The sequence below is a fragment of the Aphis gossypii genome, chromosome X, assembly GCF_020184175.1.
Source record: "Aphis gossypii isolate Hap1 chromosome X, ASM2018417v2, whole genome shotgun sequence".
Classification (NCBI taxonomy): domain Eukaryota; kingdom Metazoa; phylum Arthropoda; class Insecta; order Hemiptera; family Aphididae; genus Aphis; species Aphis gossypii.
In genome coordinates, this window is record NC_065533.1 from 47,592,272 (window position 1) to 47,610,806 (window position 18,535).

The 18,535-nt window shown below is 27.3% G+C and overlaps 1 protein-coding gene across 1 annotated transcript; it reads right to left on the reverse strand.

Moving 5' to 3' along the window:
• Positions 1-254: 254 nt before the first annotated feature.
• Positions 255-9,542, reverse strand: LOC114132143 (cytochrome P450 4C1-like). Its single transcript, XM_027997530.2, has 13 exons — positions 9,455-9,542; positions 8,577-8,757; positions 8,310-8,419; positions 6,230-6,320; positions 4,595-4,783; positions 4,268-4,334; positions 4,075-4,201; positions 3,876-3,957; positions 3,701-3,807; positions 3,527-3,595; positions 2,440-2,608; positions 1,550-1,729; positions 255-858 (listed from the first exon to the last, which is right to left on the reverse strand). The coding sequence occupies exons 2-13, from the start codon at positions 8,755-8,757 to the stop codon at positions 656-658; spliced, it is 1,575 nt and encodes a 524-aa protein (XP_027853331.1). The 5' UTR covers positions 9,455-9,542; the 3' UTR covers positions 255-655.
• Between the last annotated feature and the right edge of the window lie 8,993 nt (positions 9,543-18,535).

An 18,535-nucleotide genomic window follows, 5' to 3' on the forward strand; every position in this document is an offset into this window, starting at 1 on the left:
CTTGGTAAATCACCATGATTATACCAATTTCCTTAAATTTTTATAAGTAAATTTTATTTTATTTCTTTTTTTTCGCTTTAATTATATTCTATTTTTCATAATAGTATTTTAATTAGTATTATGATTATTACAGTAAAAACGTGTAGTTTTTATATTTATTTTATTGCATATTTAAACAAAGATGCATAAGAAATAAGAATGATATGACTTCAGGTACATCAAAATAAAAATAAAACATAATAATAATATAATATGTAAACGCTAAATAAGCAACATTTTTTATTTACATTTTAAATATTGTATTACACGACGCAATGAAATATTATGTTTTCTTCATTTTTATTATTCACCATAATCGTAATGTTTTGTCACTTAACGTTTTGTTTTTATTTTTAACTTAAACGTGAAAAAATCTAAGCGAGGACCACTCAGTACCACAATAATTATCATTATTATTAAAATTACTGTTATTGGAAAGAAAAATATAATTGTCGTACAGTGATACGTATTGTGTTTCGGTAGTGGGCCAGACGCGTGTGTGAGAAAAAAATCTCCAAGACATTTTAAACGTAGACATATAGTAGAAAGGAGTCGACTCGATTATGTCGCTGGTTTCGAAATATATTTTATACAGCTAGTGGCGATCTCTTCGTATTCATACGGCAGGAATGTTGCGACGCGCGTACGACGGTCTCCTGTCCCTCGACCGGACGGTGATCGGATATCCGCCGACTTTCCGTGTGAATGCATCATTCATTTTTATCCGGACGTCCGACAGTTTGATGTGCGTGTGCACACTAAAGCTGCGCAACACTTCGGAGATCATCAGCTTCATCGATATCATTGCGTACTTCATACCTATAGATTCATTCACGGAACAAACAAACTAAACAGTGAGCGCAATGCATGTTTGTTTTGGACAAAAAACGCGTACTTCTAAAAGATGTGCGCGTAAATTTTATAGATACGGCTAGAACACGGATTTTTATAATTTTACTCTTTTCATATTTTTGAATCAATAATCCTTACGAGTCGTTAACCCTAATAGACAGTAATTTCAAGCTTATGACAAACATTATATATATAAATTTGCATATTTTGACATTTGTTTGAGTGTTACAAGTGGACATGGGTAATGATCGTTAACAAACCGACCTTAATAGATAAGATATTAAGTCTCAATAAAAAAAAAAAAAAATAGAAAATACGGTTTTCAACTGGACTTTGTCAAATCATAGAAATACGCGTATACTATTGATTTTGGTGTTTAAAACATGATATCCTTGGGCCAATTACAACCAATACTCGATAAAACACTTATAAAATAAATTTAAAAACAAAATTATTCAACCAGACGTCTAGTACAAAACGTACGCAGACATAATATAGTAGTTGTGGATACAACAAGTCTCGGGGCTACGCGAATTTAAGCCGAATTCGACGGAATTACCGTGATTTTTAGCCGTCGATTAAATTTAATTTTATCAGAATTTCGTGAGTGAAAAAACAAAAAGTTTTCGGAAGTTTTTCGCTGGTCGCGCACACTCACCTATGCATCCCCTCGGGCCGCCGCTGAACGCTATGTAACTGTACTTGTGCCGTTTGGCCACGTTCTCCACGCTGAAGTTGTCCGGATTGAACGCCTCGGGATTCGGGTACAGGTGCGGGCAGTGGTGCGTGACAATCGGCGATATCGTGACGCTGGCGCCCCTCGGCAGGACATAGTTTGCTAGTATTATATAGTATGTATAGTTTAAATACGTGTGTGTGCATGGTAGTATGTGATGGTAGGGTTGATTTAGTTATATATAGAGGAGATGGTGCAGGATAAACCCTAACCTAACCTTTCTCTATCGGAAGATCGCGATTCGAACGTGTGAAACACATAATAGTGAATAGTAATAGTTAATAACGTTAACTGACACGTCACCTTTTAAAAGCAAACACCTTCAAATAATGAACTTTTTTTTGGAAACAAACTGAACCCTCTAAATACCGAACACAATTTCAGCGACCTATAATGTCCACTGTCCAGCAATTATTGCTGTACAATGTGTTACCGGAATATATCACAAAGATAAGAAGTGATAAGAGCAAAGGAGACGAGCGGATAACTGCAGCTGAAGGGTTGAAAACACCATAAACAGTTTTTGAAAATTGTTAGTTCTAAAAATCGACTTTTTTGAATATTATTTGTTTTATATAACTTTTTGAACATCATATCTCAAAGCATTTCGGAACCCGGTTCTATTCTCCTGTCTAGAGTCCCCCAGATTAAATCCATAAATATGAAAAAATTTTAATTTTTAGTTTTTCGGGATTACGAAAATTTATATTATGAATTAACCTTTAAAAACTTGCTTTTTCAATGATATAAATCGCACGACGTAATTTGATAAACAATAACAGCAAACCGAGTGGCACATGTGCAATACTCACTGACTTTGATGTCTTCTACCAGCTGTCTCGTGAACACCGATATAGTCGGATACATCCTCAGAGTTTCCTTGATCACTTGTTCCAAGTACACAAAGTTGGCGGTGTCCTCGGGAGTCAAATCACGATCGCTATCGCCTACCACGTTGTAAATTTCGTCATATACTTCGTTCTGAGAACACGAAAATGCACACAATTTCCATACGTTTGAGTAAAAAAATAAATAACAAACAAAAACCGCTGTCCTAACCGATAATCAGTGTTGACGAGTTTGGTTCAAAAACAAAAAAAAAGGTTGTTCAATAACTAATACTCGAACCCCCCAACCCCATCATCCTTGCATGTTCAAATACGCTAAAGTTCGATTTTATTTGCATATATTATAAATTAATTAATTTGTAACAATGCTGTTAACGAATTCCTATCTGTTATGGCTACCTTTAAATTATGACTACTACTCTTTAGAAAATATTCGTAATTTTATATCGTATTATACTTTTATTTTATTTATTATGACAGTAAACAACACTGGAATATCGTTTTGAAATTCTAATAGGTACGAAAATGAATTGATTTTTCTCGGTGTTAAATTCTATTTTAACAACAAATTGTTCACGATAAGATTAGGTTAAATACCTAATATTAAATATATTCTTAAATTAAATAATGTCAAGTAAATTATAATTTATTGATACAATAAAATATCACGGTCCGGATTTAAATTTGTCCGATTATTAACATAATGATGGCATTTTTTACGGATTCAATAAATTTAATAGGTATCTAAAATTGATGGTTATATAGTACTTATGCTTAATTTTTTTACAATATGTGAACACCAATTACAAAAAAAAGACTAATGTCTCTTCTCTTTTAAAACTTGGGGCACAGTTTTGTGAAATTTTTTTTTTAAAAAAAATTGTCTACCCGTCTGGTTTATCCACGTTTCGCCACTGGGATATGCGTATCCACTCGTATCGGTGATATTATAACTCGATCTTGTGTGTAACCATACTACACTTGCGTACATATTTGACGACTTTTTGAAAATCTTGAAAAATTATTTCTATTGTTATATTGTTGTACCTACCTGAATGTCTTGATGGATGGCCAACAACAAAAGGCAGAAACATTCAGTAGTAGCGTTTGTGTCACTGCCCTTTAAACAAAAATAATATTATGTTATATGACTAATTTTCCAACTTACATCATCATGAAAAAAAATCTATTTAAATCATCAATTTTTGATTGATATTATTGTTACCGCGAACATCATCGTTATGACTTCGTCCCTGACATCGTCGTTCGTAAAATCGGGATCGTTTTCGCAAGCCTCCAATAGTGTGTCAATAAACGTTTTAAATTTGTTTTCTAAAAAAACGAATCGAATTAATTTTTAAAACCATTCATATTTTCTTTTTACAATTTTATTCATATACTTTTTTCATTCGTGAACTCTTCGGGGCTCGATTCAGACTCGACTATTTTCGAACGGAAGTCGATTCTTTTTTCGTTGATCAACTACAGTATCGCAAACATAAAATTCAATATGCATACATAATTATGTAGAGGTACCTAAGTACATATTTTATATTATGGAAATATTTTCAGATATAGAAATTATTGGTCATCACTTACTTGCAACGGGAGTTTGTTGATCAATTTCAATTTTTCCCCAAGACCGCTCATAGACCTGTAGATTGAAAAGAACAAGCTCGGGTAGAGGTACGGTCTGTTGACGGTCTTCACGAGTTGGTCTGCGATTCTAAAACATTACGGCGCTCGTACAATAATTGGCTTGTCGTTACAGTCGTACATTTATCACACTTACGTTGTCATGAGGTCTAAAAATTCGGTTTTATTGTGTTTTTCGTTTATACGGTAATCCATTGCAGTTTCTGCAACAAAAATAAAACAAAGTAAAATCTATTGTCGAGTCGTATACTTTTTATTCCGTTCTGTGATGGTAATAATAATAATAATAAAAAGAAAAAAAATGATCAGTGTAACAACAACTCGCAAACATAATATCCCGTTGGTAGGGAGGTAAGTAGATTGGTAGGATTTTTACCTTAATAATATTATATACTTAATACATTATTATTATTATTATTAAAGTGTAAAGTATAATAATATAAAGGACTGTGTTTATACTTACGGCATATGGTATCGAAAGTAGTCGATATAATATAATCCCAGAGGTCAAACGGTTGTGTTGAGTTTATATTTTTTCGAAGATTTTTTACGAGTATTTTATTTTTCTCATTGAAAACTGGATACAACTGCTCTAAAAACTTTACGTTGAACGCATACGATATGATACGACGGTGTTTTCGCCATCTGTCCACTGAAAATGATCGGTATACTAATTATAATTCGTAAGCGTTATCATATATTCCTGTCTCCTGTGCATTATGACGTTTGACGTATAGTGTTGTATTAAAATTTAGAATAATTCAAAATTTATGAAGAATTTCAAGAAAAAATATGGCCAAACTCTTAAACAAGACAATGTTTACGAGAAATAATTCGAAGGTGGCCATGTTATATTTTTTAATTCACCGAGTTAAATATATGGAAAAAATTAAGTTTAAATTAAAATTTAAATATTACTTTTATTTTTACTTGTAAAAGTTACAAGTTAAACAAAAAAGAGTAACATAACTTAATTAAAAATCCGGTTGATTTTTTTTTATTATTAACCAAATATTTACATTCCAGGACAAACTATAGTAAACAAATTTGTCAAATTACTATTAAATTAACAATATAGGTAATATACACTCACCTAACAAAAATAGGTTGTAAAAATAATACACATCATGTAAAAAAATGTATAGAAAAAAAACACTCAAGATTATTCGTATTCGATTTTTAAGAAATAACAGCAAAAATTTCGAATTACGTTATTCATTATGGCCAAGAGATTTGAAATTATAATTGCCTATGGAATTCTATATAAATTTGTATTTATATATGTAATTTTGATCCCTAAAGAAATCTAGAAAAAGTATATCTGAGTATCTGACAATTAAATTGTTTACTATTCAATACGAAGAAAAGTGCAACACGTATTATAACGATGTAAAATAATACATTTTATTTTCTCATTATTATTTTATTTTTCTATAAAAACTATAATTTTTATAAAACAAAATATTAAATAGGATTTATATTTAGAAAAAAATTAACTTAACGTAACTGAAATGAATTAACTTATTAAAATATCTTTACCTACATATCCCAAAAAAAAATTCTAAAATATAACTCGTTGTGTTATATAAGTTACTTTTAAAACTACAGTAACTTGTTATGTAACTTAGTTAAAAGTACCTTAACTTTAATTTTTTAACCCATCAACGCCCAGTTTCAGAACTATCAAATATAATATAAGTAATATTATCAACGTGTCGATCGAATACGTATATAATACGTGACCAATCATCTGTACAAAATGTTCTGATTTATGTAATGATTTCAACATAATAAATGATATCTTTGTTGTTACTACGTCATAGTTGGCACGATGGGTTAGATTTGATTTTTGATCCAAAAACCTCTTTTTGATACAAAATAGAACCATTGTTATTATTAACATGACTACTTTACAATAAGCTGTGTTTGCACGGACATGCTTTTCGTATAAATTAACAACTTAAACATATCTTACAATATAATTTTCATTCATTATTTTTTAAATATTTAACGATGAAGATATAATATCACAGCCATGTATGCTTAAAACTTAAATATTATATATTGAAATATGCAAATTAAAAACTAATGTAAATACCTGAAGCAGTTAACAACCCTTCGCCGAGTAAACTTTTCAGGAATGAATATAGTTGACCCTTTTCCAGTGCTCGTGAATTATTTAATACGATCTAAAATCATTATAAAATTATTATTATTATTTTATACCTAGTTAATTATATAATTATAAATAATTTCATTATTCTAATTGTTAGTCGTTACTATCAATAATTAATCCTCTAGGGTACTAAATAATTTTTGTTATAGACTTCAATATCAATAATCGATAATCAAATACGTTTCGTTTATTGTAAAAAAATCTACATAAAAATTGATTTTTTTTTTTTTTTTTATGAAACGTCACCAATTGATCATAAATCATAATACTCATTTATCATTTTTATTTACAAGTCATTTAGAAATTTTAGTGATGTATAGGAAATACGATTTTTCTAGTATATATTACAAAATATAAATAAATTATAAATTCGTGTAATTACGGTTATTCGTATTTTAGTTATAAAAAAAAAATTTATTTTTTTTAAATTTTATCAGTGTTTTTTTTCATAGAAATGTCTATATTCTCTCAGTTTACTCTCCCTCCCTGCACCAATTGTTTTGAAAAACATTATTTTAAATTTTAAAATTTTTCTCTCAGAAGTCAGAAGTATAAACTAAATCTAATTTTCTATTTAAAACCGTCCTTAACATTTAAGATTAAAACATTTTTCAGCCTTCTTATTTTGTATCTATATAGAAACAAAAATACATATATCAATGTATGATCAATATATTCATCGCTTCGCTAGAAGTTTAAAATATAACTGTTTGATGAAATTATAAGTTAAGTATTTAAATAAAATAATGTAATATTTTAATCATGACGAGATAAACAAAATGTATATATACAATTGTTGGCGCCTATAGCTGAAACTCTACTTGATATATATTATTGTTAACATCATATATTTTATGCGTTGCATTAAATAAACAATAATTTTTCTTGAAATAAAACTATGTAAATATATAAGTACCAACCTAATCTAATACGTATTTATCACTATACACACGAATACCCACTGAAAAATGAAAAATAAGTACAATATGGCTCAACACATATTTGTTTTATTATTTGAGGTCCACAGTTTCGGTAATAAAAACGAATGAAGAATTGAAAAACCAAATTATTTATTTATCATAAATCCAATTTGCTTAGTTCAAAATCTACCAAAAATACATCGCTCTCGTTCAATGGCGTAAACCTTAAGTCCCAAAGGGTTACACTTATACTACTCTAAATAGTGTTTTCTTACGACATAAAAAAATATATGGTAGCATACCTTAAAATATCAAAATTTAAAAGCCAAAAAAAAAATAAACATATTTGATTAACAATTTTCAAGATTGTCTTATCAAAAATTAGGATTTAATTAAAATCTATAATAAATGTAAAAGTACCTATACCCATATTAAAATAAATAATAATACTTAAGAACGTTAAAAAAGTACGCCTATAAATCCACTTAGCTAGTATAATTGTGTACCGAAATTATTGTGATAGCATAATATTTTATTTTCAATTTTCATTGGACATAATATGTTATTAATGAATTATGATCCATTGGAGAATTTATATTTTCATGAAAGCATATGGTGATTGAAATAGTTGATCTGTGTATCACTAAAATCTTATCAAACTTGTATGGTTACATTAAAAAATAATCGTTAAAACTCCAGTTTAAAACTATAAATTTTCATCTAAAATCTAAACTATTTCAAATAATATTATAGTCTTAATAATAATTTAGTATTCTGAATAATATTGCAATAAATGTGTTATTCAGTTATTCATCATTAACTAATGGCAATGTCAAAAATTTAGTTGAATTCGTGCAGTAATTATTTGAGGTATAATGCAAACAGATAATACCAATATAGTATCTAGGCACGATGCGGATACGATGTTTCTGAAAAAAGCGTATTTTGTCAATTGTTTTAAAATAAAAACACATTCGACTAAATTTGTTCAAATTATATTGTAATAGGATTGATTTTAAACCTTGTTGAATAGACATTTTCAACTGTTTTTTTATCGGGAAAAAAAAGATCGCACGACATACTTGTATATCCTCCGGTTTGACGACGCTGACGTAATGGATTGGACCTATCCACGTCCCCACTGGCTCGTAATTGTATTGTTCAGCGTTCTCTTTGAGTTTTGCTATCGTCTCTAAAGAAAACATTCAAATAGTATTATTTAAGCACCATATTTCTATACGATGCGAATTTTTCTTCTATTCGAAATCGTCTAACAAGCTAACATATTATTATATACATATATTTTACATATATTATTATTAATATATTATTATAGTAGTAGTCCTAACCATCGTACGTATGTGTAAACATAGAAGTGGTTCCGATTAATGGATAAGACGGTGGTCCAGGAAGTTTTCCGGCTAAATCTAAAAAGTATCGATGCTTCCATCTCCAATGAAACCACAAAGCCAATATTAACACGACCGACGTATAGATTATCAGCTCTGGCGATGACAATTTACCGTACATCTAAAATTAAAAATATTGCGTCAATCGTCGTTTCTTTTTTCAAAATTAAACATAGTAAATGAGTTGTTAAACCCTTCAGTTAATGTTAAATATAATCATATTAAATTGTTTTCTAGTTGCCCTAAAATCATTACCTTTTTGAATTTCTATTTTACACCAAACTAACTTCATTTGTTGAAGCGTTTGAAATAAAAGTATTAAAAGACTACAGATACGTTTTAATCAATATGCTTACGTTGAATACAATTATTACGGTAAATTATTATTTTTGAGAAATAAATTAATATCTAGTTTTTTTTATTTCTATATCAACGTTTTATTTTATTTATAAACCATTAGCAATAACATTTTCCTAATTTATAATTTACATATATTTATTAGGAAACTAAAAAAAATGAAAATTATAAAAAAATAATTTATAATCTCATCATATTTACGATGAAATATCAAATATATTATTAAACGTAAATAACGATGGTGTTATACAAAATTATTGTGCTTATACATGTTTAAACAAGTTAACTGTATTTAAAACTATTACATTTATTATGTTAAAATACAAAACTATAGTTAAAATATTAAAATTACATAACATGATCGCTTCGTAACATTTATTTTATTTTTTTGAAAATAAGAATTAGGTAATGTAAGTTGATTGGTATAAGTCGTAATACAAATAATATATTTCATTACTTACAATGTGTTTTTGCGTCAACCTATCACTATTAAAAATACTGAAAGACTATAATGAAAATTACATTCTTTCAGAACATTTCTATAGCCTCGCCTCAACAAATATAAAAGTGTCAAGGATGACAATGACAAAAACATACATCAAAATTTATGTGAAAAGATATTTATTTTTTTTTTTTTTGCATACAAAACACAATATTTATGATTCGAAATGTAAATTTTTATTTACAGTAATTTATACATTATAAACGCATCCAATGGTTAGTATTAAAATGTTGTTAAAATCATAATTAAATTATTCCTGTCAATCACAACCATATTTTATAATGCATGCACATTTAACGATTAAACACCTTGAAAATTTCTATTAATTCATATTCTTGACGACCAATCCCATTATGTTTTAAACAAAACTACCATAGTATAATATAGATATCGAATAGGTATAGTAATTTAATTTTCCAATCATTATCGTATTATTCTAATATCATACTTTCTTACGCAGTAAACAAAGCTTTCATAAAGTAAACACAAAATACTCTCAGAAATACTTGTACATTGTAAATAAACCAACTTTAATGTAAATTGTAACAAAATATCATACAAGCTATAAATGTTACGACGCATAGAACATAAAAATAAGATGATTTAAATGTTGAGTTTATACAAGCAATGTAACTATACATTTTACAATGAAGTTTTTAGTTTTTGAGACAATCACGAAGAAACAAAACTCAAAGTACGTGAGACCCCTTTCGAATAAATTACACATTATTTTGATATTATATTGCTCAATTGACTTATTCATGAGTTGTACATCTCTGGTTGAATTATTAATTGAGTAATTCGATAATTTAATGTATTTTATCGTAAAAATGTAGGAAAAACTAATTATTGTTCTATTATAACACAAGATAAAACGGAATATTTTTCAATTACTCTCGATGATTATTATTTATTATTATAACAATTCTATAATAAGCATTGTTTTAAAAATGTTATGTTTAATAAAAATGTGTGGGATTTTAAATGGGTATGATATAAGATATAAATAACACACCGGTATTATTATTATGTGATCCACCCAATGCAGAAGATATCATCCGAAATAATATGATATTTAATTAGAATAACTACAACAACTGTATACTGTATATACAACGAAATAAATACCCAATAATAGTAATACATTGTGTTGCACTTATACAAAAGGTAATTATTTTAAAGGTAAATATTCGTTTTCTCGAAAGGTCTTGACATTTTTAGAAATATCGTTTTTAAATAATATAGTGATTACAAAACAACGTTTTTGAAAAATAATACTTTTTGATTGACACTGTGCATTTTTAATATAATATCATAATCCGAACATAAAATTAAATAACTCAATTTTACGTATGTATAAAAATTTAATTACGAACAAATAGTAGAAATGATAAAATTTGATTTTCAAAATGTTACTTATTATTATAACGAATTCATATAGTTAAAAAATAAAAAATAAATTTCCAATAGGTACCATATTTATACTTTTTTAGAAAAAAATGTATTTCTTTAAAATAATCACTTTGTATTTTATTATTTCATATATTTTATTCACACTATACACACGTATAATATACGTCGAATACCTATTCATAAAATTAAATTAAATACCAAACCCGATAGGAATGTGCAAATATTACACTTTCTGTATATTGCCTAGCTACCCTATAGTATATAAAACATATTTTTATTATTATTATTCAGAACGAATCTATATTGTTACGTGTTTTTTGTTTAATAATAATTTCCCATTGTCTCTCGCCACCGACATTTTTACTTATAAACCTCTCGTCGAGTATAGCTAATATAATGTAAGTAGGTAGGTACCTAACCCTAACTGTATTTAAAAGCCGTCCAGGAGTGTGTAGTGTTTAGGAGACTCTTATTGTAGTGTTCACCGAGCACGGTCCAGGAAACAATGGCAGTTTCATCACACGTGAAACTCAACAAAACGATAGAAAAATATGATAATATTATATATATATATAGGTGCCCATACAATATCGTGTACGCGAAGGTATACACTTTCCACTTCACACACACAATAGGAGTTGGTTTTCTAAAAGTTTTTCATTAATATCAAGACACACATAGTACGCACCTATATAAATATGGTCGTAAAAGTTGTCGTTACAAAGCGTTTGACAAACATTGTTTTTTCGTCATCAACTAGTCAGGTGTGACTTCAGACAACCGCGGACGATTCTTCACAAACAGCGATTATTTATAAAGCCTTATAAAAATAACGAACGCGCGACTGCAGTTGTAATGACATTAGAAAAAATGAATATTATTTTGTATTTATATAAATCAATTGCATTTACCTGTCAAACGATGTACTTCTTGGTAAATGGTTTTAAATTTAGCAAAAAAAGAGAGAAAAACGGCGATTGCCAATTGATATATTTGACAACAAAATAAACCTTAAATATCGTTGACATTTATAAAAGAATTAAATCAAAAAAAAAAAATCAGCCTTAATATATTTTTTGTTTGCAAAAACGTACAAAAAGTATTATAATGACATTGAACTAAAAATATTTAATAACACATTTAAAAAAAAACGACCATACAATTTTACAAAGTAAATGGTCGAATCGTGTCAAAAGAATCACCATATCTCTCTGAACCTATATTAAAACATAATATAACAACTATGTTGCAGCAGTAACTCTATTATGTATTATGCACTCTCATAAACTTTTCACATTATAATTACATAATAAAATATAATATAATATAACATGAGTCCTGCCGATGGTAATTATAATAATGTAAAAATTATTTTACATACAATTTTAACAATCTTGATAAACGTCTAAAATAATTTAAAATGTATAATTCACATTTAAAATGAATTTATAATATACTTATACGTACATATGAGTGAGTACAGAAATATTAAAATATTTATTATTCGATTTTAGATCATTAAAAACATTAATCGTGAAACAAATACCGCTCAACGATGTGGCGTCATATTATGATATTATAAATCCGAAACACTGCTGTAATATTTTATTTTACGAATCAAATCGTGCACCATCAATTACATAATATTATGAGTATTGAACATTATTTTTATTTAATTTCTCGGAACACTCATTTCATATAACTGCAGGATTACTACTATTTTAGTAAGCACATCATGTATTATATTATTATTATATACAGTGTTTCACTAATCATGCTCACCCCTTTTTTTCTTCAATTTCCCGTCATTCAAAATCTGGGTTTTGGGATTTTTAAATATTCTAAAACTATACTTTCAAATTCTTTCAAACCTTTATTTTTTTTGAACTACTTAAAAAAGTATTTTTTGATGAAAAACAACTTTTTTATTTTCCAAATAAAAACCCTTTAAAAATAAAATCAAAATTCGAAGGAGAATAATTTTTAAGTTATTTAACTTCATGTACTTCGTACAAATAATAGGTCCATGATAAAGGGTTTAGATATAATATGAGAGTAAGTTATGGTGACTTAAATATTTTAATTATTAATATTAATCCATCAACATTTATAATTTATAAAAATAGTCTAAGTACTACTAAGAATTAATCCAACAGTACACATCATATTATTATAAAACTACTTTTAAAGAATTTTATCCTTAGAGTTACATTAGTTGTTACGTTTTAACAATTAAAAAACTATTCGACCGAATTTTTAACTGAGTACATTAATGTTTTTAAAAATAATTATCCATTAAATAATTTACAGAAAAATAAGAGGATTATTATTTGAAAAACAGAAGGTTGTGTCACCACAAAATCACTCCTTAATAGTAGTAGAAAAAAATTCAGGATCTTAAAAACATGGTCATTAAGAATACTATTTAAGCATTCCAAAAAAATAATATGAATGTCAAACACGCTTGATGAACCTTCAAATAGATACGTGTGAAACGTTCCGAATTAAATGATAGAGACATTTGTAAAAATAAATAAATAAAATACAATGTATTTTAACTTTATACAATTGTCGTCGCTGTAGTATAATGTCCGGAATCACTATCATTATTTCACATCAAAAGGAGAATATAGTCTAGCAAAACCAATTTTTTCAATTTTGTTTTTCTGATTCTGACTAATATGTGAATTGAGTATCAGCATTTGTTTGAAGTACCACCGTCAATCTATGTAAATGCATAATACGTTTTAGTCTGTGTAACTATACATTGCGTAGTTGTACCACAATAAAATTGTACTTATTTATTATGTTGTTTTTTTTTTTTTTTTTACTTCTGACGTGAAGGTATACGTGAACGGATATATTTTCAATTTAGAATGGTTTTTCATAAGTATTTAGCTACGTTCGATCGTAGTGTACTTATATATGAATATTATTTATCTGTGACATCGTTCGTATCGTTATCTACTTATAATGGCAATCATAACGTTAAAAACAGTATTTCATTTTTATTCTTTAAACATTATGTCGTGCGATTTACAATCCCCGTGCCGTACGCTTGTAATCTAAAACGAAAATACAATGCAATAACAACTGTTATTTTATTTGATAATACATAATCGGCGAGGAAAATTCAACAATAAATGCCATAACTCATATTATACATAATATAATAAAAATATTATGCATCTTTAAAATTTTTTTTTTCGTTTCGTTTTGCTTTCACATTGTCTGTAGATAGTTATTTAAAACAATAAAACCCTGTGGGGTATACTGCAAGTTATGATCTCTGATCATCTCGTTCTTAGTTTAACTATAACACATTATTACGATCCCCGTGTTAAGTTAGTTGTATATTTTAAGGAAATAATAAAGAAAATCTATCGTCAATAGTAATTTTTTGTTATATCTGAGATTATTTGTTTTAAGATATTATCTACAAATAAAAACATAAAAAAAAAGAAATAGAAAACTGTGTTTGATGTATCTATAGAAGATATCGAATGTATGTATCGTCAATAATCATTGAGTAGGTAAGTCACAGTAATAAATGTATTTCATTTAAAAGCAATAATAAATTATAGCATTCACTAAAAAACAATTCTAACTGAAGCTTTGGTGTAATATATATGACTAGGTATTAAAATAAATTGATGTTAGATATTCATTGTACCATTATATGCCAACATAGCATCAAAGCAAATATAAAAATAAATATTATTTTGTAAATAAAAACCTACAATAAGAACACAAATGTTATAATAACAAAAAATTATTGACAATGTATCTCTACCAAAATTGTACTAAATGACGTACTTGATGTGGATAAATTTAATAAACATAAATTTTATTAAGCTTTTTTCATAAATATACAAAGATCAAAAGTGACCTTTTAAAATTACCAATAATTTTACAAAAATTGTTACTAATATAAAATATAATACTGACAAACCATGTAAAATGCGTATCATAATATTCTGTAAAATAATTGCGATATTCTGCTATTGGTATACACAAAACTTACGACTCCTCGGAATGACTATTTTTGTTTATGACAAATTTAAACTTCCATTTTATATAATCAACCAAATGCAACACAATAATTTGAGCTAATTAATTACAGTAATAATAACATGGTGAAAGTTTTATAAGTCATAACTCATGAACTTTAAATTCAAGAGCAATCAAATCAAACGATTAAATATAAAATAATACAAGACCAATGTGAATTGTATTCTAAATAAAATTTGCTTTAAAAAAAAAAGAAAAAGTATGAACTTTAATCAAATCTGCATTTTTTATACGTCTGCATAGGTACATATACATAATATATAATAATTAAGTATAGTTTTTCATGATTTATCATTTAACATAGTTATCTTTTTCATAAGAATCGCTCTCTGTTATAATATTATAATAATGAAAACTTCTTTAAACAAATTTACAGGAAATACATTTTTGCATTTTTAGTAACATAATAAATACCCTTATTATTATACAACGTGCATACGTACCTGTATACTCCTTTTTGATTAACATTTTGTTTTTATTATGGTTGTTCGCATACAAAAATGTAATTATAAATATATTCTACAACAGTAGATTTTTTTCTAGTATTCAACTAGATAATAATTAAAAACTTTTATTTAATTTCTACGTTGAGAAAATAATGCTATTTCACCTGTATTATATACGTACCAACAAAATTCTTCGGTTTTACGTCAATAATTGTTATTTAGACAGAATTTTAATTTCTGAAATGATTTGATATCCTAACTGTGCGTAAAACGTTTATTATTATAATATAACATGTATGAAAACATTGTTTATGTCTTGCAGGATTTTAGCAAAGTTCTCAGCGAAATACGTGGCAGCGGAAGAATTTTTACGACTCATAATTATTTAGAACCTCATGGAGCGAGAACGATTAGGTATGCATTAAAAAAAACGAAACGGAAATAAAAACAAAAAAAAAATCACGAGAGGTCAGCGGCGAGAACGTACTAGATGAAAATTAAATTATTAAAAACCACGGCGAGATACCGGAGTCTGCTATACCGTATATTACTGTACAATTATTATTACGATATCTGCAGCCGTATTATTATTGTTATTGTGCGATGAATGGCATTATTATCGACCAAGAATTTGTACGACGCGACAAGAAAATTATTCTGGTTGTACGCTGTCCACTGTTTCTATTTTTAAGTATTTTTATGTAGAAATTTGGAAATTAGTTGGTTACGTAGATACAAGAAGGCCGGGGCTATTTGGCGAAAAGTGGTGTACTGAAAGGCTTGGATTATGCGGGTTTGAGAAGGTTTGGCATAACCCCAAATTTGCATACCATAAACCCAAATGGGACTCAGTAGAGATTTGTATAGTGTGGATTTTGTGCGAATTGATAATTTGAATTTAAATACATCCATACAGGACAAAGCAGACGAAAGTGGCTATTAAGAATTTTTTGTTTGGACTTAAGGTATAAGGACCTCAAATTAATCGTTTGTCCGGTATAATCCTCAAATATTTAACCTGAGTCAGTTAATTGTTGTAATTTTAATACAACGTCGAGAGCGACGACACATCTACGTAATTTACGTCTATAAAGAAGAATGTTATTTGATCCTACCGACGTTTTTTTTTCCTATGCATATTATAACTCTGTTCACGTTTTATGTAAGATAGAGCGCGCGATTTTTATTAGATTTAACTATTGTTTTTGTATATTTTTGTTTCAGGAAAATACACGTAAAAAGTTGACGCTATTATCACGTGACATCTTGCATCTGGAACACCGATTTTTGAACAAATAATAATAATAATACGGCCTACTATGGAAAATCGTTCATTATGAATTAATGTACCATAATATTATTTCTGAGTGGGACGCGTGTAGTGCTAATGGACTTTGGATTTGGCTATTAATCATACTTATTAAACATAAAACACAGCTTGCGACGAATGATTACAATAAATAACCGTTCGTATTGTATAATATTTATATTTTAATACTCATATTTATTTCAATTCGGTGTCTACCTATTATTGTTATCATGATAGGCGTAAATAATATAGTAAGTCTTCGGTCACGTTGGCAAAAAGATGACGAGGAAGTTATGTCATAGCCGTATTCTACAAATTCTAAGTAAAATTGCCTAAAATATCTTGGTTAAATACGTTGTTATTTACGTTTGTTTTATATATCAACACATTTTATGTAAAACAAACAACAATAATCATAGTCTCCAACTCCTCATAAAGTAACTATTACTTGGCATATATGTTTAGTTCTTATAACTTAATGATTTATACCACTTATCAGAAAAACGGTATTGCAAAAATACAATTTTAAATAGACATGTAAGTTTTTATATTTTAATTATAACCATTCAATAATAATCGTTTAGTGGTTGACTAACGTGGACGTGTTTTCTCCCTTATCTATTATTGTTAAGTTAGGTTAGTTACCTAACTTTATTAATAATCTAAGTAAAGTTTTATACCTATAAAGTAAATAACAACTATACTTGATATGAACATAAATATAATTTGAGACAATATACTAAATAATGATAACGTAGCTTTATTATCAGAAGTCTAATAATTATTAATTTTTACTCTGTATTTCTAACACAAACGTCTAGCTTAAAAGAAATATATAATCATGTTACCAGTAATATTTTAATTTTATATTTTATAATTTATTATAATTTTATCAAAAAAAAAAAAAACAAAACATTGACTTTATTTGTTTTTCTAAATTGCAAACAAAAATGATAAATAAAGTAAATACTTTATTAGAGGCACTTAATAGAAATTTGGCTGAACTAACTACTCAAACCCTTCTACTGTCATACCCATATTTTCGCTACTGATACTATCACTTGGGTAGGTACTAGTTATTATTTTTTTAAGGCGTAATAAATATAACTGACAAATTTAATTAACTAAATATGTAATTACTTTTGTTTAAACAATATTTAGTGTTTATTTTTGGTAGGTAGGTATATATACCTAATTAAAAATAATCATATAATATTTTAAAAAATTTAAATTTACACGAATGAAAATTATACATAGAGGTAGTTCGTTTATTATGTCTGCTTGTTATTTTTCTTACACACTCTATACAGTGTTAAAGAATATTGTTTTGAATCGCAAATAAAACCGTAGTGTTATCGGCGTTTGCACAGTATAATAGAGTCATCTAGATTGATGCATGTCATAATGTAACTACAACACAACGTTATAATATAAATATAGAAAAATTTATCCTAAAAAGTGATTTAAGTATACGAGTATACTATGTGAAATATTTTAATATTATAATTTTAACTTTAAATCTATCAAATATTTAATGTCTATTAAGTCATATAATAATAACAATAATAATGACCAGAGATCATTGTTTAAAATAAAATTATCATATAAATTTATATGATTATAATTACCACGATTATAATATACTGTATGATTGAAATAGTACCTACCTCTATATAAATATTAAATACGTACACAATATTTAAAATACTGTACATCGAATATCCAGTTAACGTAAGACACTCGTTATTTCAAAAACGTTTTTTGAAAATATTTTTCTAGAATAATTTAAGTCATCAAAAAA

Excerpts from the sequence above, each read along its gene's own strand:
- LOC114132143 (XM_027997530.2), bottom strand. The coding sequence starts at position 8,757 with ATGTACGGTAAATTGTCATCGCCAGAGCTGATAATCTATACGTCGGTC. Across the intron at positions 4,335-4,594 it reads TACTTTCGATACCATATGCC|AAACTGCAATGGATTACCGT; the intron begins GTAAGTATAAAC and ends TTTTTGTTGCAG. Across the intron at positions 4,202-4,267 it reads TTTTTAGACCTCATGACAAC|AATCGCAGACCAACTCGTGA; the intron begins GTAAGTGTGATA and ends GTAATGTTTTAG.